The sequence below is a fragment of the Bufo gargarizans genome, chromosome 9 (genome assembly GCF_014858855.1).
Source record: "Bufo gargarizans isolate SCDJY-AF-19 chromosome 9, ASM1485885v1, whole genome shotgun sequence".
Lineage (NCBI taxonomy): Eukaryota > Metazoa > Chordata > Amphibia > Anura > Bufonidae > Bufo > Bufo gargarizans.
In genome coordinates, this window is record NC_058088.1 from 165,887,392 (window position 1) to 165,902,163 (window position 14,772).

At 42.7% G+C, this 14,772-nt stretch overlaps 1 protein-coding gene across 1 annotated transcript in view; it reads left to right on the forward strand.

The window, feature by feature from the left end:
- Positions 1–14,772, forward strand: part of LOC122919832 (1-phosphatidylinositol 4,5-bisphosphate phosphodiesterase zeta-1-like) — a 138,991-nt gene that overhangs the window by 24,556 nt on the left and 99,663 nt on the right. The window contains exons 2-4 of the mRNA XM_044269022.1: positions 8,484–8,715; positions 9,401–9,602; positions 11,234–11,378. Coding sequence (XP_044124957.1) covers positions 8,484–8,715; positions 9,401–9,602; positions 11,234–11,378 — 579 coding nt within the window. The remainder of the gene's footprint in view (positions 1–8,483; positions 8,716–9,400; positions 9,603–11,233; positions 11,379–14,772) is intronic.

Here is a 14,772-nt window from a genome sequence, read left to right on the forward strand (position 1 = left end):
TTTGATGGACATTGTCCAGAAGACATGAGTCTGGGGGTCCAACCTTTATCATTGTAAGGTTTTTACTGAATCATTCCATTAGCAATAGTCCCTAGTGGTGAGTGGCTGCTTCATAGTCGCCTCCATATAGGAGTCATCAACTGCCGAACCCTAAAGGCAATGTGTAAACAGAAAATTACCTATTATTTTATTTAAGTTTAACCTCTTACCGCCACTGTAACGCCGATAGGCAGTCCGGACGGCAGCGCCCTCAGGTCTCAGCGACGCCTATTGGCGTCATCTCGTGAGACCCGAGATGATGCGTGAAGTAAAACTACAGCCTGCCAGCGCTGTTCATTCGCTGGCAGGCTGTAGATGTTTATACAATCGCATCAGAAAGGTATATTAGATGCTGTTTTGATAACAGACCTCTGGTGGTCCCTTTTGCTTGGATCCACCATCAGAGGACACAGGCAGCTCTGTAAGTAGCACCAAGCACCACACTACACTACACCCCCCAGCGCCGGCTGTATACTTAGTGTAGTCCTCAGAGTGCCTGATGAAGGGCGATTATTACGCCTGAAACGTTGCAACTGACAAAAAAAACCACCTATTCCGGCTGAAATAACATGAAATAAAATCATTTAATTATCACTAAAAAAAAGGAGTGCTGTCTAAATATTTGTGACACTACACCCCCCATCACTTATTAACCCCATTATTAACCCCTGATCACCCCATATAGACTCCCTGATCACCCCCCTGTAAGGCTCCATTCAGACGTCCGTATGTGTTTTGCGGATCCGCGGATCCGTAAAACACGGACACCGGCAATGTGCTTTCCGCATTTTGCCAGAACTATATAGAAAATGCCTTTTCTTGTCCGCAATTGCGGACAAGAATAGGACATGTTCTATATTTTTGTAGAACGGAAGTGCGGACCTGGAAGTGCAGATCCGCAATTCCGGATCTGAGCGGGACAAAGTCTGTCCCCATACAAATGAATGGGTCTGCAATTCCGTTCCGCCAAATGCGGAACAGAATTGCGGACGTGTGAATGGGGCCTAAGGGTCCCTTATCACCGCCAGTTAGTTAGCAACTTATTAGGCAGTTACTGATTAGTTGCTGATTAGCGTCATCGCTGTCACTAATCAGCACTAGTAATATATAGTATCTGTAAGTAATCAAGACTGATCGCAATCAGATCTATATCAGTACATTAGGGTCACCTTAGGCTCTACAAAAAACACAGTGTTCGCCCGATCAGGCCTGATCTTGTGCGCACACTTGGGTTCAGTCCGCCCCACCGCAGTGACAGAATTTTTTTTATGATCACTGCAAAAACACCATAAAATCGCTGCGGCGCTATAAAGATCACTTTTGAGCTTTTTGGATCTTTATTAGTGATCGCAGCTTTACTCTTTTTACTCCCCTTTTTTGGGGGGGCACATTTTTGGGCAGAGATTTTTTCATCCACATTGATCGATGCGAATGAAGAAATATGTGCCATTCATTTTTTCTTTCAGCCCAGAGGCTGAATGGAAAAAAAAATATCTCATTACCCGTATGCTCAATATAAGGAGAATAGCAGAAACTCCTAATGCTGGCCATACATGTAATGATTGCGGAGACCCTCAAATGCCAGGGCAGTACAAACACCCCACAAATGACCCCATTTGGGAAAGAAGACACCCCAAGGTATTCACTGAGGGGCATATTGAGTCCATGAAAGATTGAACTTTTTGCCAGAAGTTAGCGGAAAGGGAGACTTTATGAGAAAAAAAAGAAAAAAACAATTTCCGCTAACTTGTGATACATGTGGTATCGCTGTACTCAGGAGAAGTAGGGCAATGTTTTGGGGTGTACTTTTACATATACCCATGCTGGGTGAGAGAAATATCTCTGTAAATGACAACTTTGTATAAAAATTGAAAAAGTTGTCATTTACAGAGATATTTCTCACACACAGTATGGGTATATGTAAAAATACACCCCAAAACACATTGCCCTACTTCTCCTGAGTATGGCGATACCACATGTGTGACACTTTTTTGCATCCTAGGTGCGCAAAGGGGCCCAAATTCCAATGAGTACTTTTTGGATTTCACAGGGCATTTTTACGCATTTGGATTCCAAACTACTTCTCACACTTTAGGGCCCCTAAAATGCCAGGGCAGTATAAATACCCCACAAGTGACCCCATTTTAGAAAGAAGACACCCCAAGGAATTCCGTGAGGGGTATGGTGAGTTCATGTAAGATTTTACTTTTTGTCATAAGTTAGTGGAATATGAGACTTTGTAAAAAAAAAAAATATATCATTTTCTGCTAACTTGTGCCCAAAAAAAAATCTTCTATGAACTCGCCATGCCCCTCACGGAATACCTTGGGGTGTCTTCTTTTTAAAATGGGGTCACTTGTGGGTTATTTATACTGCCCTGGCATTTTAGGGGCCCTAAAGCGTGAGAAGTAGTTTGGAATCCAAATGTGTAAAAATGCCCTGTGAAATCCTAAAAGTACTCATTGGAATTTGGGCTCCTTTGTGCACCTAGGCTGCAAAAAAGTGTCACACATGTGGTATCACCGTACTCAGAATAAGTAGGGCAATGTGTTTTGGGGTGTATTTTTACATATATCCATACTGTGTGTGAGAAATATAGATGACAACTTTTTAAACTTTTTATACAAAGTTGTCAATTTACAGAGATATTTCTCTCACCCAGCGTGGGTATATGTAAAAATACACCCCAAAACACATTGCCCTACTTCTTCTGAGTACGGCGATACACATGTGTGATGCTTTTTCACAGCCTCGGTGCGTAAAAGGGCCGAAAGTCAAACGAGTACCTTTAGGCTTTACATGGTTGCTCACAATTTAGCCCCGCCCAAAATGCAAACACACCTCACAAATGGCCCCATTTCGGAAAGTAGACACCCCAAGGTATTCACTGAGGGGCATAGTGAGTCCATGGGAGATTATTTTTTTTTTTTGCCAGAAGTTAGCAGAAATGGAAACTTTATTATTAATTTTTTTCCTCAGAAAGTGTCATTTTCCGCTAACTTGTGAATTTTTTTTTTAATCATACATGTACTCACCATGCCCCTCCGCGAATACTTTGGGGTGTCTTCTTTCTAAAATGGTGTCATTTGGGGGGTATTTATACTATCCTGGAATTCTAGCACCTCAAGAAACATGACAGGTGCTCAGAAAGTCAGAGCTGCTTCAAAATGCGGAAATTCACATTTTTGTACCATAGTTTGTAAACGCTATAACTTTTGCACAAACCAATAAATATACACTTATTGGATTTTTTTTTGATCAAAGGCATGTAGCACAATAAATTCTGACACAAACTTGTATAGAAATGTAATTATATTTGAACAATTTTACCAGAAAAAGTTAAAAATACACTTTTTTGAGAAAATTGCGGTCTATTTTGATTAACATCAGAAAAATGAAAAATGTCAGCAGCAATCAAATACCACCAAAAGAAAGATGTATTTGTGGGAAGAAAAGGAGGTAAAATAAATTTGGGTGCCAAGTTGCATGACCGAGCAAAAAACCGTTAAAGTTGTGAAGTGCCGATTTGTAAAAAAGGGCCTGGTCACTATGGGGGTATAAACCTGTGGTCCTTAAGTGGTTAAAGGGTTTCTGTCACCAGATTTAACCCTATTAAGCTAGCTAATATTAGCGATGTGCTGATGTGAACTAAACCTAACTAGCCTGTTCCTACTTTTATCTATGCCCCCGTTACGCCAGAAATCTAACTTTTATAATATGCTAATAGCCTCTAGGAGGAGGGGGGGGGGGGCGTTGGTTCTGCTCCTAGATGCTCCGTTCTCCCACCTTTGTCGCTTCCCTCCAAGTCCTGATTGACAGGGCCAGGCAGCGCTCGCATCTGTCTGCCAGCCCTGTGCAATGGTGAAATCTTGCGCCATTCAGCATTCAGCGCAGGCGCGGTGAGGGAAAGATGCTTGCAGGACTTGGAGGGAGGTGACTAATGTCAGCTAGCTTAACAGGGTTAAATCTGGTGACAGAAACCCTTTAAGTAATATTTAACATAATTATTTTCTAATTTTTTGTGATTTTTTTTTTCTCCATGTCTCTATCTATATTTTTTTTAAATCCCTCTCTGTACAATGACCTCTGGAAGATCACAGAACAAGTCTAGAGAACTTTCCTATAGAAATCAATGAGCTCCTCCAGACTATTGTCTCTCTAAATTTTGGCAGCTCAAGCAAGATGGCAGCTCTATAATTATGTTCAGGAAATAGAATTAAAAAACCTACAATCAATAAATAAAAATAGATTATAAAAAAGTATGTGTGACTATCTGGTTTTAATTGCCAGAAAAAAAAAAGGTAATTGGTGTAAAAGCTCGGTATTCTGTTCAACTGTCACAGTGTAAGGGGAGGGAAGGAACACCAGAAAGACAACAGAAGGAAAATGACCAGAGACTAGGCCTCAGGGCTAGGGACAGGGAAATGGTGACCACCTACGGAAATCCTAAACCTAACCCTGACTCCTGTCAGTATGAATAAACCCTGAAGGTGGGAATATTCATACACCGCAAACCTAGGCCCTAGTAACCCTGAAAAGCCCTAGGATTGGTGACAGGGTCTGAGACTACTGGTTCCTTCCCAGATGAACGTACCAGTGTCTCCCTGAGGCCTAGTAAGTGACGAGCAAATGGGAACAACAGAATACCAAGAGAAGTACACTTATATAGAAAATGTATGAGCAGAAACTCCGATGAGGACAACACACCAGCTCTTCCAACTCCAGGCAGAGAATATCCACCGCATGGTAAGGAGTGTGAGTCCAGACTAAATAGAGGAGCAGTAATGACCACAAGCTACACCTGAAACAAGAGGTGTGGTCACACCAACAACAACACTGCAAAGTGAAAACCAAAAGGCTGTCAGATAACCTCACGTGATGCAAGTCTCTCAGATCTTCTAACCTCTGTCACGGGAGGGATCGTGACATCGACCCTGCATATACAATAGACTGCAAACATTACTGATGATGATTACAGTTATTTCATTACTTGCTGTCTCCTGTCTGTGACCTACATCACTGCCATACACCTCAACTTCTATTTTATATTCATTGTTCTCATACATAGATTTCTTTCTTACTTTACACTCATTTTCACTGGTTATTGGTCTCTTAACACAACTTGCACATGTCTCGAGTCTGCTTCTGGATATAAAGCCATAGGGATGATGACCTATCAAGATGTACTGGTCACTCTTAAAGGGTTAAATGTCACCTTGGACACCAATCATCTGGAAGCCCTAATAAAGGTGAGGAATACGATCATCTTCATAGATGGTTATGATAATGATGATGCTGGTTATGATGGTAGTAACTAGTGATGAGCACCATAGGCCAGTGTTTCCCAACCAGTGTGCCTCCAGCTGTTGCAAAACTACAACTCCCAGCATGCCTGGACAGCCTTTGGCTGTGCGGGCATGCTGGGAGTTGTAGTTTTGCAACAGCTGGAGGCACACTGGTTGGGAAACACTGCCATAGGCAATATTCGTATTCGCGATATATCCCAAATTTTTGGCCTAATATTTGCCATAAATTTGTCAATTCTAGAATTCGTGATCTCCAGTCATTATTTTCTTGATTGCGATAATTGGCAATGTAATATATTTGCGATAAAAATGCGCAATTAGAATATTCGCTATCAACACTTGTAAGGGACAGATAACTTTCCTATTAGTTGCTAGGGATGTTGCTAAGCTTAGACAAAGATATTGCAGCCTTCTCATTGGCCCACAAGCAAGAAGCAGTGAGGGATCATGAGTACTGATGAATACAATTCTGGAATATTCGCGATTCCGAAGATATAGCACTACAGGGAGTGCAGAATTATTAGGCAAGTTGTATTTTTGAGGATTAATTTTATTATTGAACAACAACCATGTTCTCAATGAACCCAAAAAAACTCATTAATATCAAAGCTGAATATTTTTGGAAGTAGTTTTTAGTTTGTTTTTAGTTTTAGCTATTTTAGGGGGATATCTGTGTGTGCAGGTGACTATTACTGTGCATAATTATTAGGCAACTTAACAAAAAACAAATATATACCCATTTCAATTATTTATTTTTAGCAGTGAAACCAATATAACATCTCAACATTCACAAATATACATTTCTGACATTCAAAAACAAAACAAAAAACAAATCAGTGACCAATATAGCCACCTTTCTTTGCAAGGACACTCAAAATCCTGCCATCCATGGATTCTGTCAGTGTTTTGATCTGTTCACCATCAACATTGCGTGCAGCAGCAACCACAGCCTCCCAGACACTGTTCAGAGAGGTGTACTGTTTTCCCTCCTTGTAAATCTCACATTTGATGATGGACCACAGGTTCTCAATGGGGTTCAGATCAGGTGAACAAGGAGGCCAGCCTCCTTTCTTGCCAGCCACGCTGTGGAGTACTTGGACGCGTGTGATGGAGCATTGTCCTGCATGAAAATCATGTTTTTCTTGAAGGATGCAGACTTCTTCCTGTACCACTGCTTGAAGAAGGTGTCTTCCAGAAACTGGCAGTAGGACTGGGAGTTGAGCTTGACTCCATCCTCAACCCGAAAAGGCCCCACAAGCTCATCTTTGATGATACCAGCCCAAACCAGTACTCCACCTCCACCTTGCTGGCGTCTGAGTCGGACTGGAGCTCTCTGCCCTTTACCAATCCAGCCACGGGCCCATCCATCTGGCCCATCAAGACTCACTCTCATTTCATCAGTCCATAAAACCTTAGAAAAATCAGTCTTGAGATATTTCTTGGCCCAGTCTTGACGTTTCAGCTTGAGTGTCTTGTTCAGTGGTGGTCGTCTTTCAGCCTTTCTTACCTTGGCCATGTCTCTGAGTATTGCACACCTTGTGCTTTTGGGCACTCCAGTGATGTTGCAGCTCTGAAATATGGCCAAACTGGTGGCAAGTGGCATCTTGGCAGCTGCACGCTTGACTTTTCTCAGTTCATGGGCAGTTATTTTGCGCCTTGGTTTTTCCACACGCTTCTTGCGACCCTGTTGACTATTTTGAATGAAACCCTTGATTGTTCGATGATCACGCTTCAGAAGCTTTGCAATTTTAAGAGTGCTGCATCCCTCTGCAAGATATCTTACTATTTTTGACTTTTCTGAGCCTGTCAAGTCCTTCTTTTGACCTATTTTGCCAAAGGAAAGGAAGTTGCCTAATAATTATGCACACCTGATATAGGGTGTTGATGTCATTAGACCACACCCCTTCTCATTACAGAGATGCACATCACCTAATATGCTTAATTGGTAGTAGGCTTTCAAGCCTATACAGCTTGGAGTAAGACAACATGCATAAAGAGGATGATGTGGTCAAAATACTCATTTGCCTAATAATTCTGCACTCCCTGTATAGTCTAATCGCAAATTCTTGAAGTGCCGATATTCGCAATAAAAATTTGCAATTAGAATATTCGCGATCAACACTAATAGTAACTAAGCAGTAAATTGGTAATACCACAATAGATCTAAATTAGTTACATTAAAGGGAACCTGTCACCTCCAAAAACCATCCCAAGCCGCCAGCAGTACCTGACAGTAGCCAGCAGCGTGTTTGTAACGATCATTTTCTTCCTGCAGGAAGATGAAGGAAAAGCTGTAAGCTTTATCCCCTGCCGGGGCGCGCTTCTGCACACATGCTTGAAGTCATGGGGGCAGCGGCCTCCTTGCTTCCAGTGACAGTAACCACGCCCCCTTTCCTGCCCCTTTGCTGTAACTGAAAGCCAGCCAAACCGCCGTGCATAAGCGCTGTTAATCACAGCATAGGGGCAGGGAAGGGGGCGTGATTACCATGACTGGAAGCAAGCAGGCCGCTCCCTCCGTGACTTCAAGCATGTGTGCAGAAGCGCGCCTGCAGGGGATCAAACAACGTTTTTACAGCTTTTCCTTCATCTTCCTGCAGGAAGAAAATAATCGTTCTAAACACGCTGCTGGCTACTGTCAGGTACTGCTGCAGGCTTGGGATGTTTTTTGGAGGTGACAGGTTCCCTTTAATTATAACCGGAGCACTCAATTATAAATATTTGTGCAAAAAGGAAAGAATTAACTAAATTTCCATAAATCTAAAATAATGTTTTATTATGTAACATGATAAAATTCCATCTTCACAACTTATTGGTAATAACCTTTTCTTAATATTCAAATACACTCAATGTGTGCTCTTACATTGCCACATATCACAGCAGAGCTGCCACTTTCTGTGTCCGGGATAAGGAAGACTCTGGGACATTCATTGGGAGTTTCTAAATTTTTTAGATCATGGAACTGGACAGTTAGCCTCAGTTTGTTGTGTTTGTGTATGGTCCTTGGCACAGGCCTTGTCATTTTTCTTTGGTAGACATTGCTCTCTGCACCAGGGTCATGGTTTGTCTTAGAAGGAACTTATATTGGATATATGCCTCCTCACTTTGTTTATCCATTTTGTTTCCCTTGTCTTCATATAGGAGCAGGATCCTGACAGAACTGGCCTCATCCACTTAGCAGGCTTTAAATCCATCTACAAGACATTGGTCTACCGTCCAGAGCTGCTGCATCTGTTTAACAGACTCTCCAAGGACCAGAGAGCCCTCTCCTCAGAAAAACTTCTTGACTTCATCCGAAAAGACCTGTGCGAACCTGATACACATGAAGATACAGTCAGACAACTTATTGGGAAACATGAGCTGATGCTAGAAGGTACAAGTGATCTCTGGATTTTCAACCCCTTGCGGCAGACCTGAGGGATAATGTCTAGAAGGTGGTAAATACGAAATATCAGGAAGTGTGGGCTCATATAGGTTAGCCTACATTGCGGATAACTTCCTGAAATCACCAGATAATCCAAAGTGACATGGTATTGCAGCGGGCCCAGGAGCCGTGCACCTTTTGTACATTAGAGCTGTATGGTTGAAGACAGGTTTATTATACAGAGTTTTATCCATGAGTCCTGAAGTTGAATCTATGACCAGGACATAACTGTGGAAATGGCACCATTCCTATGAAATACGTTGACCCCAGACCTCTTTGGAGGGATAGTCACTATTTTCCACCCAAGTCCCTCTGTTGCACTTTGCTCTTTAAATGTCCCTCTGTTTTGACCTGAGGTATAGAATTGCATTATAACACGTACAATATTGATCCAGAAAGTGTTTATCTGGTTCCTATCTGTATATTAGAGCTTGTCTTGTATTATTTCATTATTTGATGCAATTTGGATTTTAGAGATTTCTATATTCAGATATTTGCATTATTGTGCACTAAGAAAACTATTAAAAATATATAAATATGCAGGAAAAATGGATCTTTCACACAATGAACCATAAGTGTCCCTCTCTGACCGTCCAAAAATTTAGGAGGTATGTGTCCCTGATATCTCTTTCAGCCCGCAGAGAGAACTACATGACAATTGAAGGGTTTGTCAGGTTCATGAATAGTGAAGATAACTTCATCCTGCGGAGGGAGCACCAACAGGTGTATCAGGACATGAACCAGCCGCTGACAAATTACTATATATCCACGTCCCACAACACCTATCTGATGTCTGACCAGCTTGTGGGCCAGAGTCACCTATTTGCATATAGAAGGTAAGAAAAAGCTTATAATATGGGGGGATATATAACAAGGGGGGGGGGGGGGGGAGTTGAGGTTATAGAGGTTGGAAAGAAGTTCTGGAGCCTCATATCCTACCCAGAGAGGAGAATTACTACAAAGTGCATCTAACTCTCTGGAGGACCTGGCACATTCATGCAGTCTAATCATTTTGGTGTAATGTTTAGTTTAAAGGGAACCTGTCACCCAAAAATCGCCTATTAAGCTGTTTACAGTACCTTATAGTGCTGTATAGTCGTTTCCTGATCCACTTTTTGTTAGTTTTGCAGCATGTATGCTCAGTCAGAAATCGATGTTATATTCAGCTGCTGCCCCGTGCTTCAAGTCAGGCTTGAAGTCACGGGGGCAGCGGCCTCGGCGTCTTACATGGCCCTCTCCCCGCCCCCTGCCTCTGTGACTGACAGCCAAAATCCGATTCCGGGACCGCGCTCAACGGCCGCATGCGCAGTAAAGGGCGGCAGGAGCGCGGTCCCGGCTGCCGCGCGTACTACGCGCCGTCTTACTTTCGCCGTACTGCGCATGCGCCCGACATCCTGTATCAAACGCGCCCGCGCCCAGATGCCGGGCGCGGGCGCGGGCGCGTTTGATACAGGATGTCGGGCGCATGCGCAGTGCGGCGAAAGTAAGACGGCGCGTAGTACGCGCGGCAGCCGGGACCGCGCTCCTGCCGCCCTTTACTGCGCATGCGGCCGTTGAGCGCGGTCCCGGAATCGGATTTCGGCTGTCAGTCACAGAGGCAGGGGGCGGGGAGAGGGCCATGTAAGACGCCGAGGCCGCTGCCCCCGTGACTTCAAGCCTGACTTGAAGCACGGGGCAGCAGCTGAATATAACATCGATTTCTGACTGAGCATACATGCTGCAAAACTAACAAAAAGTGGATCAGGAAACGACTATACAGCACTATAAGGTACTGTAAACAGCTTAATAGGCGATTTTTGGGTGACAGGTTCCCTTTAATCTTTGGAGGCGCTGCAGGGACACTGGATACTTACTGACAGCTCCATCTAGATTACAAGTGATTACTGGGGGTCTAAGCAGCAAGGCTGCATGAGATCCTATGAATGTAAGGGAACTGTCCAAAGTAGATCGGCCTTTCAGGGTCTTGCACAATGTTCTGAGAACTACCAGTCAACCCATGCTGTACTATTCACACGGAGGAGGGGTTTAAAGGAATACTCTAGGCAAACCCAATACATTGTGTTATACCTGGTACAGGGTCTGAGGGGGCGGAGCATGACACGGAGGCGGCTTCTCTTTTTGATGCTTTTTTAACCCCTGTGTTATGCTCCGCCCCTCAGGCCCTGTACCAGATATAACACAATGCAGTATAATATGGCATGGGGAGCAGGTCTAGTATGGAGTAGTGCATGCTCGCTAGTCGTGCCCATGGTATGAGCAGCAGATATAAGGTGTAACATACAGCTAACATCCTGCTGCAACAGCTGGGATCACAGAGTTTTATATTGGAAGATTACATGTGTCCAAGTGGTCACCTACCCCATCCATAGTATGCTCCTATAAATGAGTAGAGGTGTGTGTGTTTGCATTGCTCATAACTAAGGGGGTCACAAACTATTTCACTCATAATCTCTTTCTTCACACTTAGCGCTCTCATGAGGGGATGCCGTTGTCTGGAGATTGACTGCTGGGATGGAGATGAGGATGAGCCTATTGTCTTTCACGGATTTACTTTAACCAGCAAACTCCTCTTTAAAAATGTAATCTCTGTCATTAACGATTACGCATTCCAGGTCAGAACTGCTGCATTATGAATATAATATACAGTACAAGTCCTAAATAGTATCGCCGTATGCTGCCTAATGCCACATACGTAGCTTATGTAATACTGCTATAAAGTGCTTATGTAATAACACCATGCAATGCTCATGTAAAACCACTGCAGGGTGGTCATGTAATGCAGTGACCAAACAGCTCTATTGAGAAAGTCATCTATGTGGTGGTTACAAGTCTTGGGTGCCATGCCGTCTTTGGTGCTCCCTTCAGTAGGGGTGGCTAATGCTCCCTGTACAACTGCACAGGTTGCACACTCCTAAGGCCGTCCAGTGGTGGAGTATTCTGGAGACCCGATTGGTCCAGTCGTGCAGCAACTCTTGTATGTCTTGCTTCTCCTTAGAATATAATAGAAGTCAGATTGTGATATTCCAGCGATTGTCATCTACCTGTCATATACACTGTAATCTACCGGTCACGTACCTGTCATGTACACTCATCTACCTGTCATATACACTGTAATCTACCGGTCACGTACCTGTCATGTACACTCATCTACCTGTCTTATACATTGTAATCTACCGGTCACGTACCTGTCATGTACACTCATCTACCTGTCTTATACACTGTAATCTACCGGTCACGTACCTGTAATGTACACTCATCTACCTGTCTTATACACTGTAATCTACCGGTCACGTACCTGTCATGTACACTCATCTACCTGTCTTATACACTGTAATCTACTGGTCACGTACCTGTCATGTACACTCATCTACCTGTCTTATACACTGTAATCTACTGGTCACGTACCTGTCATGTACACTCATCTGGTGTTAAAGAAGAAGAGAAAAAAAGAGGGAGGGGTTATACGCAGTAAAAAGGGAAGGAGGTAAAATATTCTCTGGAGCGCCAGGAGGACTATTTAAAAGTGACGGAGTGTTAGGGGTGGGATGTAGGTGGTTTGGTGGGTATTCACTGAGGCAGCAGCCTAAAGCAATGTATGTCAGTGCACTGCAAGATAATATGGCGATAAAGTATTTTTAAAAAAGGTGGCGGTGTAGTAAGTCTATGGAAGGTTACTACTTTGCTAGTTGGATTTGTGCTTCTGCTTCACAGTATCGATATATTGCAGAGACATATATATCACTGTGTATAAATAGTCAGTGGTTCTATTTCCCAGTCTCAGTGTATGGTAAGCCTATACATCACTGTGTCTCTTTATATTTTGTTATAGTGATTCAAATTCACAGTATCGATATATGGCGACACACGTATCACTGTGCGGGTATTTAAAAGATAGTAAATAATATGGATAATAATAAATAATGTTAAAAGAATTATATGAGAAGGAAACGGAAGGTGACTTACTTCACCAGGGAGGGAGATATAGGATAAGCAAAATACACCTATACCTGCTCCTTCCCCGCTGAGATCGCTTGTCAGGTAGTATGAACTTTCCTCCACGTCCCAAATGATGGTAGTCAGGGTTCCAAATGGAGAGTTTTTATTGCACAAATAAATAAAAGCTCAACGCGTTTCGGGGTATCTTCCCCTTTCTCAAGAGCAATATGGGTTAAGAACACATAACATAAAGTGCATGTTGTCAGGAATATATATAGGTATCTTAAATAGACAATCAAAAAACAATTTACCAAGAGTTTTGTCGGGGATCGGAAGTGGGCAGAGCGTCACCTCTCATCCCCCCAGTCATCCAAAATACATGATCCAATTATGTATGGTGCTTAAGTCTGTATTTTAATGGTTTATAAAGCGCCTAACAGGGTTCTTATAGCCTGAAATACTCCATCAGGCTTAAATCTCTCCCGATGCGTTCCACTGTGGAACGCAACCAACCTAGTGAGAAGGCGGAGTCACAGGCAGATGTGGAACGCATGAACAGGAGGAGTCAAAGCGAAGGTGCCGGCCGTAATTATTTTAAATACGATAACACATTTTACATTCAACAACGAGGCACGGCGACGGAGACAAAATTTGCCCCATCCTATGCAAATTTGTGGGGGGGCCTTTGAAGACACAATTGGCCTCTTACAACATCCTAATATATTGTTCTATAGACGTTTTATTGATGACATCATTTTTATTTGGAAAGGTGAACGTAATATTTTAGACCAATACATTTTTAACCTTAATTCCAACAATTGGAATCTGGCCTTCACTGCCCATGTAGACGCTAATCATGCCACATTCTTAGATCTGAAGCTAACGATACAGGACAACCAAATCGAAACACATACACATTTTAAAACAGTTGATGCTAATAGCTACCTCGATTATAAAAGTTTCCATTACCACAAATGGAAATGAAACATCCCGTACGGACAGATGCGAAGGATAAGAAGGGACTGTTCTAACAACCAGGTGATGCAGAAACAGCTGGAAACCCTTAAGACCAGATTTTTTGAAAAGGGCTATCCAAAAGGCCTAATCGAGGATTCACTCAAAAAAATAGAAAAAGAAAATCAAGCCGACTGTCTGATAACTACGAATAAACAATCCAAAAGTAATAACTTGTCTGCAACGCCACAAACAGAAGATGAGAATAAATATAAATATGACTTCATAACTCGGTACAATTCAGCACACCACAAAATCAGGGAAATATTAAATCGTCATTGGTCCATCCTACAGAAGGACCCCATCTTGGGCAGAGTAGTGGCCAACCAACCAAATTTAACTTTTCGTAGAGCAAAGTCACTAAAAGAGATGATGGCCCCATCATGCCCCAAACTCAGTGTATCCACCGATACGATCACTACTGTAAGGACCAAGAGCAGGGGTTGTTTAATAATTAGTGACGGGCTGCAGGAAGTTGAGATCAGTGCCGCAAAAGAAAAAATCACACTTCGGAGCTACATGGATTGCGGCACATCCAATGTAGTATATATGCTCGAATGCCCCTGCAAACTTCAATATGTGGGCCGGACAACTCAGAACTTGAGGGACCGGATAAATTCCCACCGCTCTAATATCACTAAAAAATATATAAAACATTGTGTATCCAGACACTTTGCAGAAACCCACTCCGGCTATGCATCCCTTTTGAAGCTGACCCCTATTGAATGGGTCCCCAACTCCTTTTCACTACTGTGCCGCAAAGAAATGTATTGGATTTTCAGTTTTAATTTCCTTACCCCCCTCGGCCTTAACGAATGTCTAGAACATAATAATTATTAATGAACACTATGAAATTTTTGATTTTTTTTTTCTCACTCTCTTTATTTATCTTACTTTCCATGACACTGTGCTCAGTGACACTTGGTAAATTTGATTGGTTATCAGTTTCATCTCTTTTTACCAGCGCCACTGTGCCTATAATGTGTTCTTTCATCCATATACAGTACAGACGAAAAGTTTGGACACACCTTCTCATTCAAAGAGTTTTCTTTATTT